This window comes from Artemia sp. Qi Xiang Cuo, chromosome 18 (genome assembly GCF_049724085.1).
Source record: "Artemia sp. Qi Xiang Cuo chromosome 18, ASM4972408v1, whole genome shotgun sequence".
In the NCBI taxonomy this organism is placed as follows: Eukaryota; Metazoa; Arthropoda; class Branchiopoda; order Anostraca; family Artemiidae; genus Artemia; species Artemia sp. Qi Xiang Cuo.
The window spans coordinates 27,124,862-27,151,517 of NC_142811.1; the positions used below are offsets into that span (position 1 = coordinate 27,124,862).

The 26,656-nt window shown below is 36.6% G+C and overlaps 1 protein-coding gene across 7 annotated transcripts in view; it reads right to left on the bottom strand.

Annotated features, from left to right (window-relative positions):
• The window catches only part of LOC148941381 (ATP-binding cassette sub-family C member 5-like), a 255,783-nt gene that overhangs the window by 41,857 nt on the left and 187,270 nt on the right, over positions 1–26,656 (bottom strand). For all 7 annotated transcript variants that reach the window (XM_089103941.1, XM_089103946.1, XM_089103944.1 and 4 more), the window contains 7 exons: positions 16,489–16,685; positions 12,195–12,344; positions 7,416–7,542; positions 5,030–5,193; positions 2,566–2,645; positions 1,983–2,173; positions 245–424 (listed from right to left, as the gene is read on the bottom strand). In XM_089103941.1, coding sequence (XP_088960067.1) covers positions 245–424; positions 1,983–2,173; positions 2,566–2,645; positions 5,030–5,193; positions 7,416–7,542; positions 12,195–12,344; positions 16,489–16,685 — 1,089 coding nt within the window. The remainder of the gene's footprint in view (positions 1–244; positions 425–1,982; positions 2,174–2,565; positions 2,646–5,029; positions 5,194–7,415; positions 7,543–12,194; positions 12,345–16,488; positions 16,686–26,656) is intronic.

The window sequence follows — 26,656 nt, forward strand, 5'->3', positions numbered from 1 at the left end:
ATTTTTCTAAGCCAGCTTTGCATTTATATTTACATGATGAAGGTCTATTTGAGCAGAAGAAGTGGGATTAAGTCTGCTTGTTTGGGGGAGGGGGAAAATTCAAAAGTAGGAAAACACTTATAGCGAAGACAAGCCCAAAAACTACGTGTTTTTGCGAGTTTTTTTTCAGATTTTAGCAAGAAATTGAAACCAGTAAGCCCACTGGATATGGCCTGTATTCACCCAGGTTGATTTTTTTACTTACTTTTGTAAATAGAAATCCTCTAAGAAGACTAGAAAGTAAGATGATGCCTATAAAGGATCCATAGACGTTCCTATAGAAAGGTAGTTCAGGGTTGTCACTTATGCTACCAGAATTTGTACGAATAGCAGTCGAGTTACTTGAAGAAACATTTAAACCAGAAACTTCCGTCCTATTCTGAAACTTGAATACAAAACAAAATTAGTATATAAGTGATTGTCAATTAGTATAGAGCTAATTAGTATAAGCTATATACCTAATAGATTTAGATGCGACTCGTTGCCGTTGAAAAACGGGGAAATGTAATGTCAGAGCGACAGTTACTTTAAATTCACTCTACAATTCTTAAAGAAAATCGGAAGCTGGCCTTAACCAAAACCAAGCGTGTTTCTATCTAGGAATGTTTAAGAAGTCGTTTTGACCCAGTTTTCCAGAGAAGGCTTTTAATTTTTTCCCAAAATAAAACGGGAAGTAATGGCTTGGTAGGGTCAAGCCCTCAAAACCTTCTAAGAATATTAGCCATAATGTCAGAAATGAAAAAGAAAAAACAGAAACGGCCTTGACTTCCCAAATATTTATACATGTTTTCTAAAGAGAGAGCACCTTATTTGTTCCTTGAATATTTAGTCATAGTATTTATACACAATATGTTCTTAATTCGAAGTAATAATAGAAAAATAAACAAAAGGAAATAAAGTAACGAAATGAGGAGAATTTTTAGCCAGCGAATACAGTAGTAAAAATACAATTTATTAGGCAAAGCCCCCTTCAGTTCAAAAAGTAAAAAAAGGAGAAAATAAAAAAGTGAAAACCACGACAAACGGCACAGAAAACCATAAATTTAGATTAAAAAGAAGGCCTACGAGATTACAAAGATCAAAACAGCATAAGATAATAAATCAATAAAAAGACATATTTAAAAACCAATGGGAATACATTCAAACATTCAAATGAATGGCATTTAGACCATATACACTAGCTAATCTCCTATTCCATTTTGAATAATACAATTTTCAATGAAATTACTTAATTTTATAAATGACATAATTCACTGAATTTCCATAATTTAGACAATGACAGTTCGGAATTTACAATCTTTAAATACTGAGGTCTTTTTTCCCTTTCTAATTAGACACCACAGGCAACAGAAAGAAATCATGTGGCTTCAGTGGCTCTGTTTGACGAAATACTAGCTTGACTTTTTTCGCTTTTCTATTTCAATCAAAACATGCAAAAATCCTTCTTCAATACGTTTGTCAGTGAGTACTTGTTTAGACAAAAGGAAAGTGCCACTCTCCACCATAAGACTTGTATCACAAAACAACAATACTGGTCTTAAAAGGGTGAAATTAATATCTTACAAATATCCTGAAATAGTAAATTAATTTAAAAGCATAAAAAAGATTATGAGGTATGTCAAACTTTTCACAGTACACAGGGTATGGCAGAAAATTCCTAGAAATTCAAACCGGATAGATTAAAGTGAAGATTTTATAGCTTATATTTGGGAATAATACTCTCACAAAGTGGCGAGTTATTTCCTAGTGTATTTAACAAGAGTGTGTGGGAACGACAGCTCCCCTCTACTCTGTAACAATTTTTTTTCGTTCAAGTTTTTCGAGGGCAATTCAAAGGCTTCAGGAATTGTATTTATAGGTTTGAAGCTACGACATTTATTGTTTCAAAAATTCGCTCACTCTCTCCATCTCTCTCTCAACAAAACCACAGAGTGGCACCTTACAGCGCTACCAGATCCTTGCTTAATCCAATAGGAGAGCCACCAAGATGATGCCGCGGTGGAGAGAACACTCAGGGCTACTACAACAAACACGAAAAATGACAGCAAGCCTCCTCCAGCATACTTCACGTAAGTGAGATAAACAGACATGGGAATTGAACCCTTTTCCTTTTCCTCGTCACTTGTGATGCGACCTAAAAATCGGAATTATAAGTAATGAAACTTAATAATAGTATTTATGAAATAAACAATCATTAAAGGTGCATTTCCACGGCTGTAAAGAAAAATTGGTCCAGCAGTTTCTTAGAAATAAACGCGATTCTGAAAACCACCAGACAACTGCTTTTACCACTTTTTATGAATTTCTGGAAAACAGTTTGTAGATTTGTAGATTGTAGATTAATTTTCAAATTATTGAAAAAAAATTCCGGATAAAAATATATTAAGGACAGCTTTCTTGTTTCAGTTTCCCATTTTATGCTACAATCTACAAAATCTTGGAACTAAAACTTACTGTCCAGAAGGTAATGTGTTACCCGATTTTTCAATTTATTATTAACCGAAAAGAGAAAGAAAAGCGGCATACCTGAAACAGATTTGCGTGGAGGTTTCTTGGGAGGAGAGCCATCTTGAATTGCACTAGAAGTATCTTTAAGAGCATCTTTCCTAGAATATAGGAGACTACAAAACAAAACTGAAATAATATCAGATATTTGACAGGAGCATTTCAACATTTATTTAATCTTAATCTAGTTTTGACTAGAAGAAAAGTCTTAATCGTCTTCACGTTTTCAACATGAAAAAGGGTCGTTCACCTACTCTGCTCACCAGATATAGTCCGTCTAACCTATTTAAAAATTGACAAAAGACTATAAAACAGAGAGCGTAATCAAAGTAAATGCAAGTTGCTGGATATGCGACACACAACAAGTTAAGAGTTAAGACAAGTTATTAAATTACAAAAACGACAGGAAAAACGCCGTGACAATTACACGATATTTGATGACAATTATTTCACGTGAGAAAATTCCTGCCGAGTCCCTTATATGTTTTTTTTTTTATCTCTAAACAATTCTCATTATTTTTGGGTAATAAAACAAAATTATCAATACACAACGAACGACTGCCTCAAGACGGTACTAACCAATTTCTAATAATAGCATAAAATACTTTTAACCGATATTTAAGCAGTGCATTAACCATGATTATTAAGTATCATGAGTAACATTAATCTTTAAATAAGGAATACAATTTTTCTTTACATCCAGTTCGAACCTTTAAATGATCTAAGCATTACGATTAGAAGAACAAACTTTCCTCTTTCCATTTTACTGGCGTCTAAATGAAATATCAAAACCAAGGTCAATATCAAGGTCTGGGAGGGGCACTCACCCACCTGCCCCATAGTAAATTACGCTACTGTCCATGAGGAAATATGAAATAGGAAAAAAAGACTTGCTGGGAAAAAGCTTGACGAACAATTCTTTTTGAGCATCAAATAATGGTCTGAGATGGATTTTAATTTCAATTACAGGGTGGAGCACAAAAGGAAGGACAAAATTAAAGTCTCAGATTTTGCAATTTTATTATCAAAGGCATTTGCAAATAGATGAATGTTTAGTGACTGTGATCAGTAATCACTGAAATGTTCGATCTAGGCACCTCACAACTGACTGAAGTCGGCAATTGAGTTTGTTTGTCATCTGGCAATTGAATTCGTTTACGACCCTCCCCATATGTCATTCGGAATACTTCTGATTTTTCGTTTAATTTTATCTTTAAAAATATCACTAGTGTCCGACTGTCCGGATTGTCCTCATACACCCTTTATCACAACGTCTCTAAAGATCGAGCTTTTATCATAATTGTTTCGGCATTTAAAAAATATAACCATTTCCTGTCAAAAACTACCGTTTCTGCAATAATAATGGAAGTTTTCACCACCCTCAGCACATAAATAGCACGCTTAAAACAAATATACTTGTACGTCTGCATATGTATACAAGTTAGGGAGAAATTCCCCACTCAATACTTGGAAAATCGCCCTGTCTTGGAAATTGGAAAACGTGTGCCTAACAGCCTTTTGAGACATTAGACTCCCATTCCCAAGAGTTCACTCTTCTTCCCCTTAGTAGTTAGTATTGTACGTACCGGTTGCACACTTGTTTAGGGAAGAGTGGACCAACCCCCATTTCGACACGATCACAACCCGGGAAAGAACAGTAACAAATAAACATGTAAGTCTTTCTCGAAAAAATTTTGTATTTTTGAGATAAGCGCTTGACACCTCTGCTCTAAGGGTCACGAATATGTCAAGCTCGATAGTGGAGTTTTCTTCAAAGTTGAACCTGGTTTTAGTGGTAGGATTTTTTTGTAAGCTATGCAAGCTCTCTCGTGCTAAAAACTTTTGAAGGATATCTTGAAAATTGTAAAAAAAAATCTCGTTAAACGTAGCGGCAAAGGTGTACAAGAATGATATAGAACCAACTCTTAACTTGCCTGTGTAGTGTTTGAAATCAGATTTCCGTAGAAGAATTCGTAGAAAGGCAGCAAATGGTTTAAAATTTCAAGCAAAGACCGCAATCTTGTATTCCAACCAAGCCATTAATCACTTGATGGGGATTATCCTTGTAAAACGAAAGTACGAAAGATTATGAACTGATCTAGTTAAGCTATCACGAACAAGCTGTTCAGCTAAAATATCATAAACAGACCGAAAATAGAAAGGTAAAGATTAAACTAGGTGGTATACTTTACGGGAAAAAATAATGTTAAAACTCCCCTCAATCATGGATTTTCAGGCTTTCGGATAGAATTTTAAGCGAAAGATTTAACAAAACCTGTGCTGTTATGATCAGGCATGTATAAGTTCTTTAGAATTTAAGAATTGAACTAGCCTGAGAAGTAAATTGTACAGGTCTTGTTGAAACTATTGCTTAAAAACCATTGTAACGTCTAAAAGTTCATAACTAACAAGAAGTTACTAACACCATTGCTATTTTAGTGAGTAATCCGATTGGGATAAAATGGTATAAGCAAGAATTACTCACACATGCTCAACTACACCGTGGTCATGGTTTTTTTCATCTCCCTGAACTGTCAATTCTTGCAAACTTCTATAATAGTCACATTTTTGCATTAGTTCTTCATGCGTTCCATAATCTAAAACTTCACCGTCTTTCATCACCAGAATTTTATGACATTGAGACAGAAACTAGAAATAACAACACTGCTGGAATAGTCTGTTGAAGATGAAAAATAAACGTTAAGGGGTATGTGATAAGTCTAAGTATATGATAATTCTGCGGTAAGATTTAGCAGTGCTTCGGTTCCTATCCAAAGAGTATAAGGAACTTATGCGACTGGAAGCTCTACTCAGTGCCCCCAAAAAAATAACAATAGTTTTAGCTCCAATGCTGTCTACTACTATCACTATTGGTCGAACTCATCGGACAAAGAAGAAAGTATAATAAAAAAGAGAAAAAGAAAACCGATATAAATCACACCAAACAAATAAAAGTTCAGATAGGGATAAGACCTTTTATTAGACAGTGAAAAACAGATACAAAAATACTGGATATTTCGACCATATACATCAGTGATAAACATATGTTCTTATTTGAACTTTTATTTATTCATCATAGAAAGACAGTGTGGTCTTCGAAAAAATACATAACTCGCAGCAATAGACGCTATGAAAAACATAAAATACTAGGGAAATACAAGCACTTCAAAGGAAGAAAGGGGAAAAAAATGAAATATCTACCAATCATCGGGAAAATGTAGAAGATATTTTGCGAAACAAAGGTAAACCCAGTAAAATTTCAACATATCCGCATTGGTAAACGCTTTCATAAACGGTGAGGTATACAAGTACCTTATTTTAAATTTTACTGTAAATGCTACTTGTTGCGCTAATTGATAGGCTTCTTTTAATTTCTTATTCAATTGTGTACCTCTATTCTGCTTTTGATACTGATCGCCTTTAATTTATACAAGAGACGTGTTACAGAAATAAACTTTTGATCCTTTTCTGTTTCCTAGCCACTTTGGCGACGAAAAACTGTAGATGCCGGTTTTGAGAAGGCCATGGCATTTCTTGCACTAAATAATATATAAAAAGAATATGAAATTTCCCATATTGGGCATTCTTTTTTTGGTAGAGCCTTAACATATTGTTTTCAACATACTTGTTTAACCCCGCCATGGGAGTAACTCTTATTGCTCTTCATAGGCAGCATTAACACATTTAACAGTTCAAACCAATAAGATAGTCAATTTTTATCTACCCGATTAACAATTTTCTTTTTTCTTTTGCGTGCTATTACTAGAAAAGCACCAAACAAAAAGGTGTATTTACTTAAACACCATTTTTGAAAAAAAAAATCCAAAAATACTTTTGTTTGGGGAATCTTCTGCAAAAGGATAAAGTCTTTTTCAGAAAATACAAGTCAGACTACGGGGTTGGGTTGAAAAGTCTCATAAGAAAAGCTTTTGGTTGAATAGTTTCCTCTACTGAAGATGCTTTTCATGCAATCAATCGATGTTGCTCTTAAGAAATATTATAACTAGTGATTAGAATAAGTAGCAAGCGTTGATGCTTTATTTCATTGTGTTTTGTTCACTATGGCAACAATTTTTAACAAAAAGTAATTAAAGTGGCTAGGAAACATTTATGAAGTTACGTCTGCTATGTCTACACTCAATTTGGTAAATATACTAAGCAAAATTAGATGTTTTGTTTCTCTGGATCAAAGCTTCCTAATAAAATAAAACTAAGCAAAGTCTACATATCACCGGAGCAAAGCAGCTAGCACATTGAATGTACGGGATTATACAGATGCAAAATTTAGAGCCCAAGTGACTTTATAGGCTCAAGCGATTTTATCACTAAAACATCTCACAGTCACCTATGCTATCTCCCGCTAAACATGCAATTCGGAGGTGCTAGGCGTATTCCCCCCAGGAAGTAACGTCACACTTATGCTACAGAATCGAAAAATTGGAATTGGAAAAAATTGATTTGAAAATGTTGATTACACAATAAATCGTTCCCAACTAGGCTATTACTCTAGGCTAGGCTATCCAACTAGACTAACCAATAAGGCTAGTCTATCCAACTAGGCTAAAACCATGTCTTCAGTCTACAGATGTAAGATTGACGTTCCAAGCTTCCATCTTGTCTAATTTAAAGGGAAGTGTGCCCTAGATCCGTAAACTGATTGGTCATTCATAAGTCTTATTATTGGAAGTTCAAAACCGCTCAACTCATCAAACTGCAAACCTAAATACGCAATGCTAGTTTCCGTTGTATAATTGACAATTTAGTTCTGTGAAACTATGATTTTAAAAGTGTGACTATAATGAAGACAGATCATTAGTCACAAACACCCCAAATTTTGAGAACTTTTTCTAGAAATAGCCAAATTAGCTTACCGTCAAATGATGTGTAACTAAGAGTATAGTTTTTTCTCTCAGCTCTAACTTTATACATTCTTCAAAAACTTGTTTGCTGACATGTGCGTCCAACGCACTAAATATATCATCCAGAAGGTAAATATCCCTGAAAAGCCAAATCACTATGAACAAAAGATTTACCAAACGCTTACCAGCCCGAAAAAATTCACAGTATTTGTCAGCAAACAACTTATTGTTCATGGTTCCAGCAGCAGCTGAAACCTTAAAAAAGAGCGAAATTTGCCAAATTTTACTAGCCAAAATTTGAAAAACGGATTTTTAGAGAAACTGCATAGGGACAAATATTTTCCATTTGACATTATCTTGAAAATATTAATTTGCATCACTTTCATTTGAACAGTAATTTTATGGGAAGAAAAGTTTCAGAATATTGAAAAAGAGCAATGAGTTGGAGTTAAAAATAGTTAAAGTAAAAGTTAAATTAGAAATAAATGAAACAAGAAATAAACTAGAGAAGAGTTATATAACCATCAAAAAGAGAGCAGACAGGGTATTTCTTGCTACACTTGGGCACATGCAGGTTTGAAACCTCCGTTATAGGCTCTGAATTATGTTGCTATTAGGCCTAAGCTAAATCATAATCGAGATATAGCACAGTATCCATACTAATAAATTGGGTCGTCCAGCAAATTTCTATTCAGAAAATCCTCGTCTACCTTGTAGAAATCCGGCGAATAAAGCCGAATTTAAGATAAATAAATGTCATTAAGAATTGCACAACTTGAAATACACAACTGTCAGGAAGAATTAATCATTGAAGCATAATATTCAAGAGTACTATCTAAAATGAATAATTAACAAGAGATTTTAAATATTTAAGAACTCGGCATTGCACACGATTGCTAGATAAAAGCTATTCTTTAAATGACAACCAGAACAATAGAAGTTGACAATGTTCTTAGACTAAATTAGTTATGACAGAGAATAAAGTATTAACATCCGTAAAGAGGTCCTAAAAAGATACTCGCTGCGAGGTCTCAGGGGTGGCAGAATTTCCTCAGTTAGCTAACCGCACCTCTAATAATGAATCAGTGGTTTTAACTCTGAGTTCTGAAGGAGACAAACACGGTGTGTGATACATGACGCGGACAACGAAGACAGCTAACTGCCACAAAGCAAAGGAATCAAAGATCTTAAGCCGAACTGGCCAGCCATAAGTAAAAATAAGGTTGCTTTGGTGCTCTCACTGAAGTAACTCTAATAGCTTATTTTCCCTACGTGGATTAATTGCGCAAATTGTATTTTATTGGTGGCGATTTTATTTGGTTTTAGTTTTAGTTTTTTTTGTTTTTTTTTATCTTGTTCTTCTTGTGTTTCTCTTGCGCTGAAGACGCCTTGTTTTGATACAGGCGAAATACCCGCGTTGTTTTACATTTTTCGTCTTTTCTCTCCACTGGCCGAAGTCTCGTTCTGTTTTTTTTTTTTTTTTTTTTTTTTAGTTTTTTTCTCTCTGTTAGTTATTTTGACAAAGCAAAGTTACAGAGACATATATAACCTACAGATGTAGATTCACATTTATATCAGATTTACGGTGCCCGGGCACCGTGAAGTGATGGAGAAGCATTCTATCAGCTTTGACGACAAAAGTGTTGCGGGAGCAACGTTTTGGTAGTGTTTTGTCGCCGTCGCCGTAAACGCTTTACGTGTCAGTCCCTCAAAATTTTTAAAGTGACATGTCACAAGAAGATTCTTTTCCTCTAGCAATGATGATACGTTCATTAAAGATAGTATAAAAACACGCTGTTTCTGCTTAGAGCCAAATTTGATCCACGTGCCTTACCATCAAGGATGACTTACATCAAAAGATGACACGTATTTATTTTCCCCGATGTATTTAATGGCAACAACATTTTAATTCATATCCACTATAGATATTACCACAAAAACACGTTATTAAGAACTCCAAACTGCGTAATTGCGTTGTATCATTATTTAAAATCGCTGCATAGCCAGTTGCAAGACGAAAAACTTTCTTACCGTCAAAAAATATCATACACAAAAAAGAAGTTACACTAAATCCCCATAAGTATGTGATCCCTCGCCTCTAAAGACAAATGTGCTCTAAGGCTTAAGAAACGCGCTAAAGATAAACGTAGAAAACATTATCCATGATAGAGATGAAAACAAATTTCTCTTACTCTCAAATGCTGACCACAAACATAAAATGAGCATTTAGTAAAAGTATCACCCCCCCCCCCCTGAAGACGAATGCGCTTCATAAACCTTCGTTACAATCACCTTTGCTGGGATGTTGTTAGAGATTATGGGAACACTTTGTGTTTCTAATCATACAGCTCGGAAATCCTTGTACAATTCCTTTTTTAAGTGTCATAAACATACCTTTCTATTAACAAGTTGGCGGTGGGGTGGAGAACATGGTTGGAGGGGACAACAGCCCACTTTAGTCCTTCAACTGTACAGAGTCAAAATCGTGGCGTTATTCCGGTTCAACGAAGGTGAAACACGCCTACCTTTCTGTTTGAAAATTGGTGGTGGGAGGGAAAAGAGCATGTTGGAGGGGCTAGGCACCCAGTTTATTCAGTTTATAATATTGATTGAAACACGTTATGTGATTCCACTTCGAACAAGGTGAAGCATATTTGCCTTTCTTAAAAAAAAATAGTAGAGATTTGTCCACATGGTCACTTCATGCCACTAATAAGACAAATTGAAAACAATACAATGATTAAGTTTCATATAAGATGTAGTGCACTTTCTTTTCTGCAAAAAACGTTAGCGGAGAAGCGAGGGAGGAATACAAGAGTCATTATTCCTCTTTGTGTCTCCAATAGTGCATACTGAAGATCATTTTTGAAACAAGAAAAACAGGATAAGGCAATGCTAAATACCATATGCGGGTTGTTTTACTTTGTCTCGCAGATTTTTATACTTTCCATGGTGCAATTCCGTTTCGTCCATGACACCACAAAAAGGATTAGCAGATAAGATGTAGTGCACTTGCTTTTCTGCAAAAAAAGTTAGCGGAGAAGCGAGGGAGGAAAACAAGAGTCATTATTCCTCTTTGTGTCTCCAATAGTGCATACTGAAAATCCTTGCACGGTCCCAATCTGCACAAGGACTACCTGCCTGCCATTCTGACAAAAAAAATCTGCTCAAGGACTGCAAAATCAAATCAAAATCTGATCCTGAAAATCTGCAAAAGGACTACCTGCCTGCCTTTCTGATAAAATATTCCACAAAGACTGCAAAATCAAAATCTAAATCTGCAAAATCTGATCCTGAAAATCTGCACAAGGACTACTGTCTATTCTGACAAAAATTTGGCAGCAGAAGAAGACTAAGTGCGACTTTACCAATATTACCACAAAATGAAGATGCCAGTTCCTAGAAAATTCATAAACAATGTCATGCCTCATCGTGGCTCACTGCCAGCGTAAAAAGAAAAGAAATATATCTGTTTTGCTCACAAATCTGAAATTTCTTGCCGCGAGCCAACTGTCTAATATCGCTACTAAAAAGGAGCAAATAGTAAGCTCCAATTTCTTTAGCGGTGAGACAACTATTATACTTTTGGAGGCACGAGTGAGACCAATCTTCTGCCTCAGCTCCAAACGACTAAAATCAAACGATAAACCGAACCAAAATCACCAACCGCAGTGGTTTATAACAGCTGTTTGCATTATTTTCGAACCCGTGTGATAATGCTCTTTTCGGATCTCTAATTTTTCTATTTGTTATTCTAAGAAGATACTGTATCGATAAGCCCAGGGAAACGGTGCACATATTAAGCCCTTTTACAAGTTGCAGAGGTACAACTAAGTGAATCACCCTTACTGCTCACATTTAAAATAGAGTTTAAAGAAGATGATTCTGTCGGCTTACAGTAGCGGGTCATTCTAATATTTTGTAAATGATATGTTGATTATAATCTGTATCTCCAGTTCCCCTTTTTTCTGTCTTTAGAAAAATGTGTATCCTTCTTGTGACAAAGGAGAGGCGTCAAGTTATACCTCGCTATATACCTTGTTGTAAGTTGATACGTATAATTGTACTATGGTAATTCAAACAAAACCTTTTTGATTCTACTATAACTTCAAATTGAAAGTAGTGTCTGCTTTCTCGCCTGCTAGATCGGGGCTTCGTTCTCAAAAGCAGAAACATGATTTGATGAAACGATATCCTTGCAGCACGGCTCCAGACGGTCTGCTCCAACACAGACTATAAAGATCCACTTCAGCTTACACACTGTAGGCTTTGACTCAAGGGCAAGCAAAATTCATCCTTCCTTATTCCAAGCAAGAATTACAATCAGCTTCCGGAAACGAAATTTCGAATTCAATAATCCGGCCTTTGGTTCACCCTTTCCCAAACCACATATTCACCATTATCGCTCTCTCGTAAAAAATCAGAAAAAAAAAATTCACCTACAAAATAATTGGCAGAAAAGTTTGCTATTCCTGTAAAATATGAAGCATAAAATTAATTATTGAAATAAGATAAAATTTATGATTGTCCCTTGTTTCATTATTTACTAAGTATCTGCTAATTTTTCCCTAAACGAACAAAATAATCTAATTGTAACTCCGTCTGCCCATTTACTCATCATCTACCATTATCTATTGAGATAGCATAGTATTCCCCTTATTTTGCGGAGTCTCAATACATGTTCAAATTTTACCAAACACTAAAAAGAAAACCGAAAAAAAAACCCAACATATTTTATATAGTTTAATCGTTCTTATTTTTTGAGTAGCATTTTTTGAAAATTTTTTTTACCTATTGGCATAAACCGCTCGAGCTAAGGCTACTCTCTGCTTTTGACCACCTGAAAGGTTTACCCCTCTCTCACCAATTTCGGTATTCTCTCTTGCCGGTAATATATCTACATCATGAAATAATCCACTGCATTGCATCACTCGGTAATAACTGTAAGAAAAGTAAAGACACTTACAAATACGTTTTGTGAATTGCTGACGTATCAAGAAACATTCATGAATATTTGAAATTTCATCACTAATGCATAGAAACTTGTTGGCCCTCATAGGGATAAAAATTATACACTGAAACTTGAATATTATGTAAAACTATACATTGTGAAGATTTAATTATTTTTCATTTAAAATCTACTAGTTTAATCATTTTTGTTCATTTATTGACTTCGTAGATACTTATAATTGTCATGACAATGAAAAATTCGAGTTGTTTGGCTAGCTGCAACTTTTGAGGTCTGAATCTAAACATCATAAGTTTTTTTTTTTTGTTCTCAAAAATGCGAATCCGTCGACAATGGTCTCCGACGACCTTTTGCATTCTTGTAAGATTTCAGTAGAAATTATTAGCAGTAATTTTATATTTGTTTGCAAAGACACTATTGTTCGTAAAGATGTTAATAGTCTTCTTCTAGAACTGACAAACACACCTTTAATTGTGAGCAAGCTAGAAGAATGGTTCAAGAACAGACTACTTTGCGTTACATAAATTTGGAATCCAAAACAATAAATAAACAAACGAAGTTAAAATTTTGATGGTTTCGATAAGAAGGTGGAAGGGATTAGGGTAGCGTCACCCTACTGCATCTGAATATCACGTCACTCAGCATGTCTTCCCTGTGATAACAACACATTCTGAGGACGATCGTTTTGTTTCTCGTTTGTGTACGACCAATAACAAATATAACACCTTTAAACGAATTCAAACGCAGAAAGTTTTACAGTTTTCTTTTTTACAAGAAAATTTTTGCAAACATTTTCAGATAAAAATCCTACGGTAAGGTTTTTAGTATAGGGGGAGGGGGGAAAGACATTTGGTTGATGGGTACATACTGACCAGTCAAGACCACGGGACAATGGAGACGTTAGCCCCAGGGCCGTATCCAGGATTTTTTTCGGGGGTTGTTTTACATCAAGGATTTTTTTTGGGGGGGGGGGCTTGCACAAAAAAAACTGAAAAAACCATAAAAAATGTATTTATGTTTATTTTTGTTACGTTTTTACGAGCTAGACAAACATTTCGGGGGGGGGGGGAGGGTCAAACCCCCTGGATACGGCCTTGTTTAGCACCATAACTTTTTTATTACGAGCATTACGGGTTCATCACAAGTGATGGTATGACGGTAGCACTGAAATTGCCTCACTTTCTGTTTTGAAGTATTTGTTACACCTTCTCTTGAAGGTTTCAAGAGAAAATATTCTGAAATCACCTCTGCTGAGAGGCCATTCCACGTAGTGACGGATAGTCAAGCTAACCTCGTTTCAAAGATTTCCTGGCGGGGTGAGTCCCGCCAGCTCAAGGTAGTCCCGACGAACTGTGCTTTGGTAAGTTGATCACAGAGGCTGTCCTCTGTCTGAAACGAGCTATTAGAACTCTTCTGACGAAGGGCAGTGCATGTATCTGTAAAACACCAAGATAGACGCCATGTCGAAGCAATCCTACGTAGATCGTCTGCAAGGGTATGACGTCAGAGTTGTTGCACGAACCGCTCTTGGACACGTTGAAGAGGAGCGATGTGGCTAGTTGGAGAGCAAAAGGAGGACATGTATATTCTATGACTGGTCTGATGTTCGATGTAAATAGTATCAAATGGATTCATCCGACAGGAAGCATTAGCATCTTAGGATGATTCCAAGCCTCATAAAACAGGAGGATCTCACCCTGCTTAGATATTCAGCCCACATTAAAAAGGTTCATGATTAAAACTAAAACCCAAAATTGTTTTAGAAATGAATTCTGGAGATTTGTCAAAAACAGAAACAAAAAAAATATTTAGTAAAAGAATAATCGAAAAGGGGAAATAACACATTCTTTAATTGATATCCATTCAAACATATACTCACACGAGGGTGTACCCTTACATGACTATACCAAAAAAAAAAAAAAAAAAAAAAAACAGGCTAAGGTAGGCAAGATCTGATTAATAAGGGACAATTTTAAGAGTGCTGTAACAGCTTGGCTAAAGATAAATCATTAAAGCACTTCGTTTTTTTTCCTCTGGAAAAGACAATCTTTTATGTTACATGGTCACTAAAATAGCTTAATTATTTGAGCGGTCTTCAACTAGTCGACTAAATTATCATTCTTATCGGTGCTAGCATTCAAAATGCTCTCATTTTTGTTGCATATTTTCTATTTAATCCTTGAAATTCTATTTATTTTATAAGTAATTACACTTTTTAAATCCATATAATAGATAAATAGAGAAAAATAGAGAAAAATAGAGAAACTAGATACTAGAAACTAGATAAATAGAGAAAATTCTAAGCAAAACTGCTTACAAATACAAATATAATAGAGCTGTGAAAAAGGCGAATTAGGTATTGAAAAACGAATACACAATTTTAAATACGAAATGTGTAGAAACTAAAAAAGGAAGAAACTCGGTAATACAGGTGATTGCAATAGAAGAGTTAGCTGAATATTTTCATTCTAAGCAATTTGGTGTTCAAGCAATTAATACAGAAAATTAGTTCAAAAGACTGAGAAAGAAATTGGCTTTAAAAATTTTGACACAAAAGATTAATAAAAGATTTAAAGCTGAACTGGCCAGCCGTGACAAAACAGTGAAAACAAAAATCTCAAAATGAAGAACAAGCAACGGCCAATATGGCCAATAGAAGGAAAGGAAAAGACAAACTAAACGACGGATATTTTGCCTGCATAGCACAAGGTATCTTCAGCACTAAATATAGAAAAAAACTAATTAAGATAGTAAAGATAAAATTTAAAATATAAAATTTATAACTAAAAAAAAGGTTGCTAAAAAGTTGCTGTTGCTTTGTCAATTGATTTTGTGTGTTCACGAGAGTTATTCGTCATTGTGGATATCAATACTCAGTGGTATATCACGATAGTAATTATTGTATATATAGATATTGGTTTGTTTCTTATATTTTTGATTGATTTTAGTTTTATATTTTTTGTTGTTATATTATAATTTTAGATTTCACAGATTATTTTAGATTTTATCTTTACTCTTTAATTAGTTTCTTAGTTTCATACAGACGAAATTTTCGTCGCTTAGTTCTTCTTTTTCTTTCCTTCTACTGGCCAAAGACCTATTGTGAGTTGCTTTGGTGTTCTCATTGAAGTAACTCTGATAGCTTCTGTTCCCTACGTGGATCAGTTGCGGCAATTGCATTTTATTAATATTGATGGATACAGCTCTGATTACAGCTGTAGGAAAGACAAATTTGCTACGTAATGCAGAGAGATTAGGGATTAGTTTCTCCTTATTCTCCTACCCTCTTTACAAAATCCTCATGGAGTGTTTCGATATTGCGGCAGACGACTAAGCTATTTGAATGTTCAAAAACGTTACAAGGTCCGACTGTTTACCAGTACAAATAATTTTACCAAGTCTCAGATGAATATACGTAGACTGACGAAGCTTTAGAAAAAAAATATACATATTAAAATATGCATATTAAATTTTATCTTACATGGACCAAGTATACATTAACGAACGAGCTTCTCAGGATAATGCTTTGCAATCTTTGAAACTAAAAAAATTCCTAAAGTTTTTCGATAATTTTGAATCTTTTTTTTGCACTCCTTGCCCCATAACTGTTTTATTTTTTTTAGTTCACTTTATTTTTTTTTTTTTTATATTTGTTTCTTTTGTGCTGAAGACACCTAGTTTACATACAGGCGAAATATCCGCGTTGTATTAGTCTTTCATCTTTTCACTCTACTGACCGCAGTCTCTTATGTTGTCTTTTCATTGAGTTTTATCTCTCTTTCCCGTTTTTTGTTATGGTTGGCCAGCTCGGCTTAAGAACTTTCATTCTGTTGTTTTGTTCTTCATTCTGAAATTTTTTCTCTTTATTTTTACAAAAGATTAAGACAAGAATTATACAGATATTGATGTCGACTAAAAACTGAAAAGAAATATCTGCCTTTAAACTTCTTTATTAATTTACCCAAATCCAAATTTTGATTTATTTTATTTATGAGAATAACTTGTTAAAGTGTTTAAAATTTATGACTGAAAATGATTGAAGAGGTAGAATTTTGAGCGTTGTTACATGGGGTCTTGGATTAGCCTTTAATATACTTATAAGGTACGTGTACTTACGTCAAGGGATCGAATTTTTCACCGAATATTATATTCTCCTTTAAAGTAGAGTTCATTATCCAGGCTTGTTGTGAAACATAAGCAATAGATCCGCGAACTCCAACTTCCCCTGAATCCAACTTAAGTTGACCTAGAATTGCTGACAAAAGCGATGATTTTCCCGAGCCAACTGGACCACATATGCCAACTAAAGCACCCTGGAAAGGAAGTAATAAAGCAGACTAAACAAAAAACGCAGATAAGACTCAAAGCACAGATTAGGTGTACAGTTCCTACTGAAACTTATACAAAATATGTCACAAAATGATATGACAAAGCTTCCAATCTAATCAACAATATAATGGTAGTATCTAAGCGTTAGCTATATTATGTTTTTTTGCATCACTTATATTTTGTGGGTATATTTTTGTTCTTTTCTTTTTCTTGTTTGGATTTTTATGGAAACCAAGGCCGTATCCAAGGTGGGTTAGAGGGTTTGACCCCCCCCCCCCAATGTTTGTCTGACTCATAAAAACGTAACAAAAATGATATTGTTCTATTGTATTCTGGATTTTAATTAACTTAGTACTATTTTTTTAGTACTATTAATACAGTCAATCTAAGTTAATTTTGGCGGCACCTCAGACAAATTGCAATAGTTTTGATTTCGGTATCACTAAAACCGGAAAAAAAATATGTACAACATATAAAAAATCGACCAAAATCGATCGAGACAAAATTGACGTTTTTCATCTTTTCTTCTAAAATAACGACTTTTACTTTTAAAAAGTCGGTGATAAGAAAATCTGGTACATAGGTCATGAATATAGACTCAGTTCTGTGTTTTGACCTGCCCTGATTCGTCCCCCCCCCCACACACACACATGCACGAGATAAAGTGTGCATTAATATACGTCGGATATTACACGGAGTCAGATCCACGCAGAGAAAATTTACACTTTCAATGCCAAAATGCTAGGAAAAAGTCGTGTCCTAGTATCTCACATATTTTGTCCCCCTCCACGCACACCCAATCAAACAATTGGTTTTGCACACATCTCGATATTGTCCCGCATCTGCAATGTGGAAGAACTGGAAGAATGCCAATCGTCCATAGAAAGTCAAACGATTAAGTCCTTTCGATAATGTACTATGATCTTCTTCATCCAGGATTCGAAGAAGATATGATTTCAAGCTTAGATGTTCTTTGACTTACATCGTGGCATCTCCAGCAACCTAGGCCAGGTTGGAGTGGAACCATGCAATTGTATCATTACTACACTAACATTCATTGCCCATCAGGGCGAACGGTACGGATTTACTCCGGTCGTAACCTTTGAGAAGACTTTGTAGTGGAAGCCCATGAAGATTATTGCTGCAGAAGGACCTGGAAGTAGCGTTGCAAAAGTAGTGTTTAGACTAGGGAGATTCCACACATTCATGAGTTTTGTCGGTGCCATTGGATCTTTGATGGATTGAACTGGACTGAAAGAAATCTTTGAATTGATGTACGCTTCTGATACAGTTCCTCATCTTCTAACTGGTAAGGCTATTTCTCCAGCATTGAAAGCCCATACCATTGTGCACGAAGCACTTCACTCGATTCTGATAAAGAAACTTGTAGACGAGGATTCAGATGAAGAACTTGAATTGAATACAGTCCTCGCATTGGATATGGTTGAGCTTAGGGAAATCAAAGACCAATATGAGAAAGTAGTAGATCGACGAGCTTCTCTTGTAAATGTCTCACAGTCTTCATGCCTCATTAAGGCCAAAGCTTCTCTCTCGGCTCTTAAACCAGTACGAAGTCACGAGACTCGAAGAAAAAAACTGTGAATGCTGAAAATGGATATGGATGCTATTTTTCAAAATTTCCCCAGAGCTGGACATACAGGTCAATGGAAACTTCACTTGCACACAGTTTCCGACATGCTCCCTTACCTTACATATTAAGCCCTTTTACAAGTTGCAGAGGTACAAGTAAGTGAATCACCCTCACTGCTCACATTTAAAATAGAGTTTAAAGAAGATGATTCTGTCGGCTTACAGTAGCGGACCATTCTAATATTTTGTAAATGATTTGTTGATTATCATCTGTATCTCCAGTTCCCCTTTTTTCTGTCTTTAGAAAAATGTGTATCCTTCTTGTGACAAAGGAGAGGCGTCAAGTTATACCTCACTGTATACCTTGTTGTAAGTTGATACGTATAATTGTACTATGTTAATTCAAACAAAACATTTTTGATTCTACTATAACTTCAAATTGAAAGTAATGTCTGCTTTCTCGCCTGCTAGATCGGGGCTTCGTTCTCAAAAGCAGAAACATGATTTGATGAAACGATATCCTTGCAGCACGGCTTCAGACGGTCTGCTCCAACACAGACTATAAAGATCCACTTCAGCTTACACACTGTAGGCTTTGACTCAAGGGCAAGCAAATTTCATCCTTCCTTATTCCAAGCAAGAATTACAATCAGCTTCCAGAAACGAAATTTCGAATTCAATAGTCCAGCCTTTGGTTCACCCTTTCCACAGCCACATATTCACCATTATCGCTCTCTCGTAAAAAATCAGAAAAAAAATTCACCTACAAAATAATTCGCGGAAAAGTTTGCTATTCCTGTAAAATATGAAGTATAAAATATGAAAAAAAACTTAATTATTGAAATAAGATAGAATTTATGATTGTCCCTTGTTTCATTATTTACTAAGTATCTGCTAATTTTTCCCTAAACGAACAAAATAATCTAATTGTAACTCCGTCTGCCCATTTACTCATCATCTACCATTATCTATTGAGATAGCATAGTATACCCTTTTTTTTGCAGAGTCTCAATATATGTTCAAATTTTACCAAACACTAAAAAGAAAACCAAAAAAAACGTATTTTATATAGTTTAATCGTTCTTATTTTTTGAGTAGCACATAGCAATATATCCCAGTCTTCAAGTCTCATGAAAGTCAAAGCTTCTCTCTCGGCTCTTAAATCAGAGCAACGTCACGAGACTCGAACAGGAAAACTGTAGATACAGAACATGGACATGGATGCCATTCTTCGAAATTTCCTCAGAGCTGAACGTACAGGTCAATAGAAACTTCATTTGGAAAAATATTCCGACATGCTCCCTTACCTTACATATTAAGCCCTTTTACAAGTTGCAGAGGTACAAGTAAGTGAATCACCCTCACTGCTCACATTTAAAATAGAGTTTAAAGAAGATGATTACCTCTCAGTAGGTGGTCACAATACTTATATGAAGTCGGCGAGCCTGTACCTACAGCAGATGAACATGCTTGAACATACAAGCCCAACCCTTTTCCAGTCTTTTGAAAAAGGCTTACACATTGTAAGAAAATCGGATAGATTTTGGGCCGGTTTATCTACAGATTTGGTCATAGAACAAGAACTGATGAGAAGTCTTAAAACGGCAACCGGACTGACTAGAGGTAGAGGAATGAAGGGAGTACAGAGACTTCAGTGGGTAATGGGACGCTCAGTCTGTGATCACGTTAATCTTCTGATGCAAGGACTGATGGATATTTCGTATTACATAAGCGACCAATACAAAGAGTCTGGTATTTCAAGACAGCAGAGGGACTGAAAAGACACAGCCTGCAAAATGCAGTCGTCTCCTTTCGAGGGTGGTCCGCTATTGCTTCGAAGCCATGGCATGATTGCTGCAGAAAACGTGAACACCGACAAAGCAGTGGAAGTCGGGAAGAAGATTCTTGACGGATTAGTAGGGAAATCTCTGAAGGAGCATTCGTTCAAACGGAAGGATCAGGCAGTCCTTATGACGGCAAGGCGGAATAATAGGGGAGAAATCTACCGTTTGGACTCTTCATTGATGCTTCAGCGTCTTCTAACTATATCCAAAAGACTTAACATGGACGAAGAATTTTCATTTAAGTATGAAGTTTGCTCCTATCCTGCGTCACTTTTCTGGTGCGTTCCGAAAGACAAATAAGTCAGAGCTAGCAAAAGCTATCAAGCGAATTTCAGAAATTGACACTATTAGGGAAAAGCACAGCATGAATTAAGGCTACGTCTTAGGCGGGGGCGCTTTGCTTCACAGGATTCCCTGGGAGAAGAAACAACCATATTCGGAAATCTTATACCGAAACTGGAACTACGTTTTGGCCAAACATCCATACGCCATTATTGTATTTGATGGCTACGGAATCGCTGCTTCGACAAAAGATATGACTCATCGTAAGCGAAACCATGTCAACGGACGGGAAGTACTGATTTGCCCAGAAATGAGACTGGCCGACAGAAAAGAAAAATTTCTTTCGTGTAAAAAGAATAAAGCCCGTTTCGTCATTGTACTTTCTAATTACTTACGAGGCAAGGGTCTGAGAACCATCCAAGCTAAAGCTGATGCTGACTTGCTTCTTGTGCTTACAGCGGTTGAGTGTTCGAAGTCTTTGGACACTGTAGTTATCGATGACGGTACTGACGTTGGTGTAATTACTTTATCATTGTAATCCTGAGGACCACAAGGTCTACTTGCACAGTAAGCCTAAGCCAACAACTTCAGGTGCAACTTAGGATATCGAAGGCATTGTTAAGAAGATTGGGACTGAAACCTGCAAACTGCTTCCTTTTGCTCATGCAATTCTTGGTTTCAACACAAATTCCCGTCTACATGGACTTGGAAAAGGGATTGCGCTTAAATGGCTGAGAGACAACGAATAGTTTAGGGAAAATGTTTCCACGTTTTCTAGAATTAATGCTTCAAAAGAAGATATTAAAGCAGCGGGAGAGGGTGCACTTTCTATGTTGTACTGTGAAAAATCTACTGACAATCGGGGTGGTTTTATTGTTTTTTAAGCTTTCACTTGTTTTTTTTATCTTGTTCTTCTTTTGTTTTTCGCGCTGAAGACACCCTATTTGTGATACTGGTGACGTATCAGTGCTGTTATGCATTTGTCTTTTCTTTTCTCTCCACTGACCATAGTGCTGTTTGTTGTTGTTTTTTTTTCATTGAGATTTTTCTCTTTGTTGTTTTTTTCTCTCCAAGACCTACCTCCTATTTAAGCAGCAACAAAATTTCACTGTCTCCGAATCTACATTCAAGTACAAGATTCGATTGGGCTTCAGAGCCCTACCCTTGATCCTGAGAATTGGGGATGGAGATTTAAGAACAGCATGATGTACCCTACCCTCACGGATCTTCCAGCGGGACCAAAAAAATTCTCACCGTCATGAAGTGTGAATGTAAGAGATCCTGTGATAGTGGTCGGTGCAGCTGTAATCGAAATGGCATGGAATGCGACAGTGCTTGCAAATCTTTCAAAGGAACTAGTTGCTCTAATGCTCTAATGAATCGAAGATGAAGAAGACATGTGATTAATTAAATAAACGTGATCAATCCCAATCCTTTTGCAATTTCCAATTATCTGTGATTTTTGTTCAAAATAAAATCGATGATTTTGCTAGTTGTGAGAAGTTGCTTACTGGATTCTAAGAATTTGGAGGGGGGAGGAGGGGGGGAGGAATTGAGACTGGATACGACTTATTTCCGTATTAGCAGTCCAGTTTTTCCCTGTATGAATTCAACTTCGCGTAATGTTGCTCTCAGACCTATACCAACGCTTGATTTATGGGCGGCAGGGTGGGAGGGGAACTAAATATGAGCCTTCAAAACAAAAAAAGCGCATATTCGTGATCTAGGTACCAGATTTACCTATTACTGACTTTCTATACGTGCAAATTAAGTTGTTTTTAAAAAGCCGTCAATTTAAAAGAAAAGACGAAACACGGTTAATTTCGCCTCATCCTATATTAGCCGATTTTTTTATATACTGTGGATAATTTTTTTTTCCGGTTTGAATGATACCAAAATCAAAATTATTGCAATTTGTTTGAGGTTAAACCATAGATTGACTGTAATACAGCGTTTCTCTTGATATACTTGATTTGGTACCTTATAGGTATTTGATCCATAAGTGCAGAGTTGTAGACAAGGGTTGTATCCAGGAGAATCATATCGAGCCTCAACCCAAATCTCCCCGACACGTGAAAAATTAAAACAAAATACATATTCTTAGATTATATAGTACTTAAAAAAGAGCTGTTCCAAAGAGTCTGATCCTGCTTCCCTCAACGGGCAAAAATCATGAATACTTATAGAAGTGTCCATGAAATATTTGTATGATTCCTCATAAAAATAATATTCAAGAAAAACCTATTCAAGAAAAAATAATATTCAAGAAGTAATATTTAACAACATTAAAAAATAATATTCGTAAATACTTTATGATATTTTTATATATTCAAGAAAAACCATGATTTTCCTTTTTTTTGTTGTGGATACTGCTATTTAAACGGGTGGGCTTATACTTTTTCCTAAGCATTCTTGTTTGGAGTGATTGAAAAAAAAAAGAAACTCGTCTTTTTTCCAGTTCAGTTGTCAACCTTTTCTTTGCTATTTTGCAAAAAAGGGAGAAGATTACAAAATTTAATTATTTCTTTTAGGCTTAAGATGCGACAAATATCAGTATAAATTATCAGATCAGGAAAATTAATTAGAAAAAAAGCTAAAATACATTTTTTTTTTTTACCTTTAGAGGATCAAATATTAGATTTTGACTTGCTAACGGAATTTCGAGCGAAGTCAAACTCTCAACCTTCCCCATGCACGTATGCCAACTGAACTGAGAAATAAAATATCTTCAGATCAGACAACTCATAATAATGTCTAAATACTACTCTTACGAATACTAGTAAACATAATTTCGTGATCTCTAGGCTGTTTCGTTGAAGTTATCCCTCTTTGCTTGAATGAGAAGGGGACCCGGGCCCACGTGGCGGGCATCCTTTTACTAGAGGGCAAAGGCCCAAGCCAACAATGAAGCGAACCGAGGTATGGATCAGCAAATACAAAACAGAAATCATAGGCAGCGCGCCAGCGCAGCCTAAGTAAAGAACGATGTGGGCACAATGTGTTTTTTTTTTCTTCAGCCGGGCACTTCGTATCGAAGGAGTTGTCATAGAAACTTCACAAAGGGCTCATTCGATTGGAAATTGGAGTGTCTAGTGCCCTGTGTGATAGTTAAAAGTGATTGGAGGGCATCTAGCCCCTTGCCCACTCCCGTACTTCCCCCAAACATATCCAATCAAAATTTTGAGAGGGCCATTTTGTTCCCCGGAGTTGATTTCCAAGTTGAAAACATGTCTTTGAGGAGGATATTCCACCACAACCCTCGAGGAATGGGTTTTGAGTAATGCCCAGAGGGCATATAAGAACGATGTTGGCACAATTTATAATGTATTATTTTTTTCCTTTAGAGCAGGGCACTTCATATGGAAGGGGTCGTCATAGAAACTTCAAAAGGGGCTCATTCGATTGGAAATTAAGAGTTCGAGTGCCCTTTTTTATAGTCGAAAGTGATTGGAGGGCAACTAGCCCCCCCCCACGCCACTCATTCCCCCAAACGCATCCAATCAAAATTTTGAGATAGCCATTTTGTTCAGCGTAGGCGAGTTGATTTCCAGATAGAGAATATGTTTTTGAGGAGGACACTCCCCCACAACCCTCAGGGCAAGGGTTTTAAGTTATGCCCTGGGGCCATATAAGGTTTTTATAGAAGACGTTGTCGTAAAAACTTCAAAACAGGCCCATTCGATTGGAAATTCGAAGGGCTAGTGCCCTTTTTAATAGTTGAAAGCGATTGTCGGGCAACTAGCCCCCCCCCCCCGACGCTCACCATTTTTCCACACGAATCAAATCGAAATTGCGAGATAACCATTTTGATTAGCGTAGTCGTGTTCCAGATAAGAAGCATATTCTCGCGAAGTAAAATCCTCCTCAGCCATTAGGAAAAAGGTTTTAAGTTATGCCCGGGGGCATTTAAGGTTTTTATAGAAGTAGTTGTTGTAGAAACTTCAAAAAAGGCTCATTCGATTGGAAATTCAAAGGGCTAGCACCATTTTTGATATTCGAAAGTGATTGGAGGGCAACTAGCCACCCCCCCCCCCATACCCATCATTCCCCCAAACACATCCAATCAAAATTTTGAAAGAGCCATTTTGTTCAGCGTAGTCGATTTCCACATAGAAAATATGTTTTTTCAGGAGGACACTCCCCCAAAACCCTCGGGGCACGGGTTTTAAATTATGCACTGAGGGCATATAAGAACGATGTTGGCACAATGTACTATTTATTTATTTTTTTTTTCCTTTAGAGCAGGGCACTTCATTTGGAAGTGGTCGTCGTAGAAACGTCAAAAGGGGCTCATTCGATTGGAAATTGAGAGTTCTAGTGCCCTTTTTAATAGTCGAAAGTGATTGGAGGGCAACTAGCCAACCCCCTCCACGCCCATCATTCCCCCAAATACATCCAATCAAAATTTTGAGACAGCCATTTTGTCCAGCGTAGTTGATTTCAAGATAGAAAATATGTTTTGAGGAGGACACTCCCCCACACCCCTCAGGACAAGGGTTTTAAGTTATACCCTGGAGGCATATAAGGTTTTTACAGAAGGCGTTGTCGTAGAAACTTCAAAACATGCTCATTCGATGGGAAATTCAAAGGAGTAGTACCCTTATTAACATTCAAACGTGATTGGAGGGCAACTAGCCCCCCCCCCCTCCCATGCCCCTCATTCCCCCACACACAAACCCACAAAATTTTGTGAGAGCCAATTTGTTCCGCGAGTTGATTTACAGATAGAAAATACGTTTTTTCAGGAGGACACACCCCCACACCCCTCACGGCAATGGTTTTAAGTTATACCCTGGGGGCATATAAGGTTTTTATAGAAGGTGTTGTCGTAGAAACTTCAAAACATGCTCATTCGATTGGAAATTCAAAGGGCTAGTACCCTTTTTAAAAGTCGAAAGTGATGGGAGGGCAACTAGCCCCCCCCCCCTCCCCAGCCCCTCCTTCCCCCCAACACATACCCACAAAATTTTGAGATAGCCAATTTGTTGCGCGAGTTGATTTACAGATAGAAAATACGTTTTTTCAGGAGGACACTCTCCCACAACCCTCAGGGCAAGGGTTTTAAGTTATGCCCTGGGGGCATATAAGGTTTTTATAGAAGGCGTTGTCGTAGAAACTTCAAAACAGGCTCATTCGATTGGAAATTCGAAGGGCTAGTACCATTTTTAATAGTCGAAAGTGATTGGAGGGCAACTAGCCCCCTCCCCACGCCCATCATTCCCCCAATCACATCCAAAAAAAATTTTGAGCTAGCCATTTTGTTCATCGTGGTTGATTTCCAGATATAAAATATATTTTTGGGGAGGACACTCCCCCAGAATCTTCAGGGCAAGGATTATAAGTTATCCCCTGGGGGCATATATGGTTTTTTATTGAAATCTTTGTCGTAGAAACTTGAAAAAGCGCTCATTCGATTTGAAATTCAAAGGTATAGTACCCTTTTTAATAGTCGAAAGTGATTTGAGGACAACTAACCCCTCCCTCATGCCCACAATTTTCCAAAACACATCTAATCAAAATTTTGAGATATCCATTTTGTTCAACGTAGTTGAACGTTCTGGAAATTAGGTCTTTTAGGATGATAACCCCCTCAGAGTCCTCAGTGCAAGGGTTGTAAGTTATGCCCTGGGGCATACAAAGTTTACATAGAAAGTTTTTGTATAAATCATAGGCAGCACGATCGCGCTGCCTAAGTAAACAACGGGGACACTCCAGAACGAGACAAGAAACGGGTACTAGGTAAAGAGGAGGACACTCCCCCATAACCCTCAGGGCAAGGGTTTTAAGTTATGCCCTGGTAACATATAAGAACGATGTTGGCACAATGTATTATTTATTAAATTTTTCCTTTAGAGCAGGGCACTTCGTATCGAAGAAGTTGTCATAGAAACTTCGAAAAGTGCTAATTCAATTGGAAATTGGAGTGGCTAGTGCCCTTTTTAATAGTTGAAAGTGATTGGAAGGCGACTAACACCCCTCTCACGCCCATCATGTCCCCAAACCCCTCCAATCAAAATTTTGAGATAGCCATTTTTTTTAACGTAGTTGAAAGTTAAGAAAATTTGGTTTTAGAGGATAACAATCACCCTAACAGACCTGGAGGAAAAGGTTGTAATTTATACCCTGAGGATATACAAGGTGCGTATAGAAAGCTTTGTCGTTCACAAAAGTGTTCTTTAGGTCCGTAATAGAAAGGCCTAGGGCCCTTTCTAATAGTCGAAAGTGATTAGAAGGCTTGC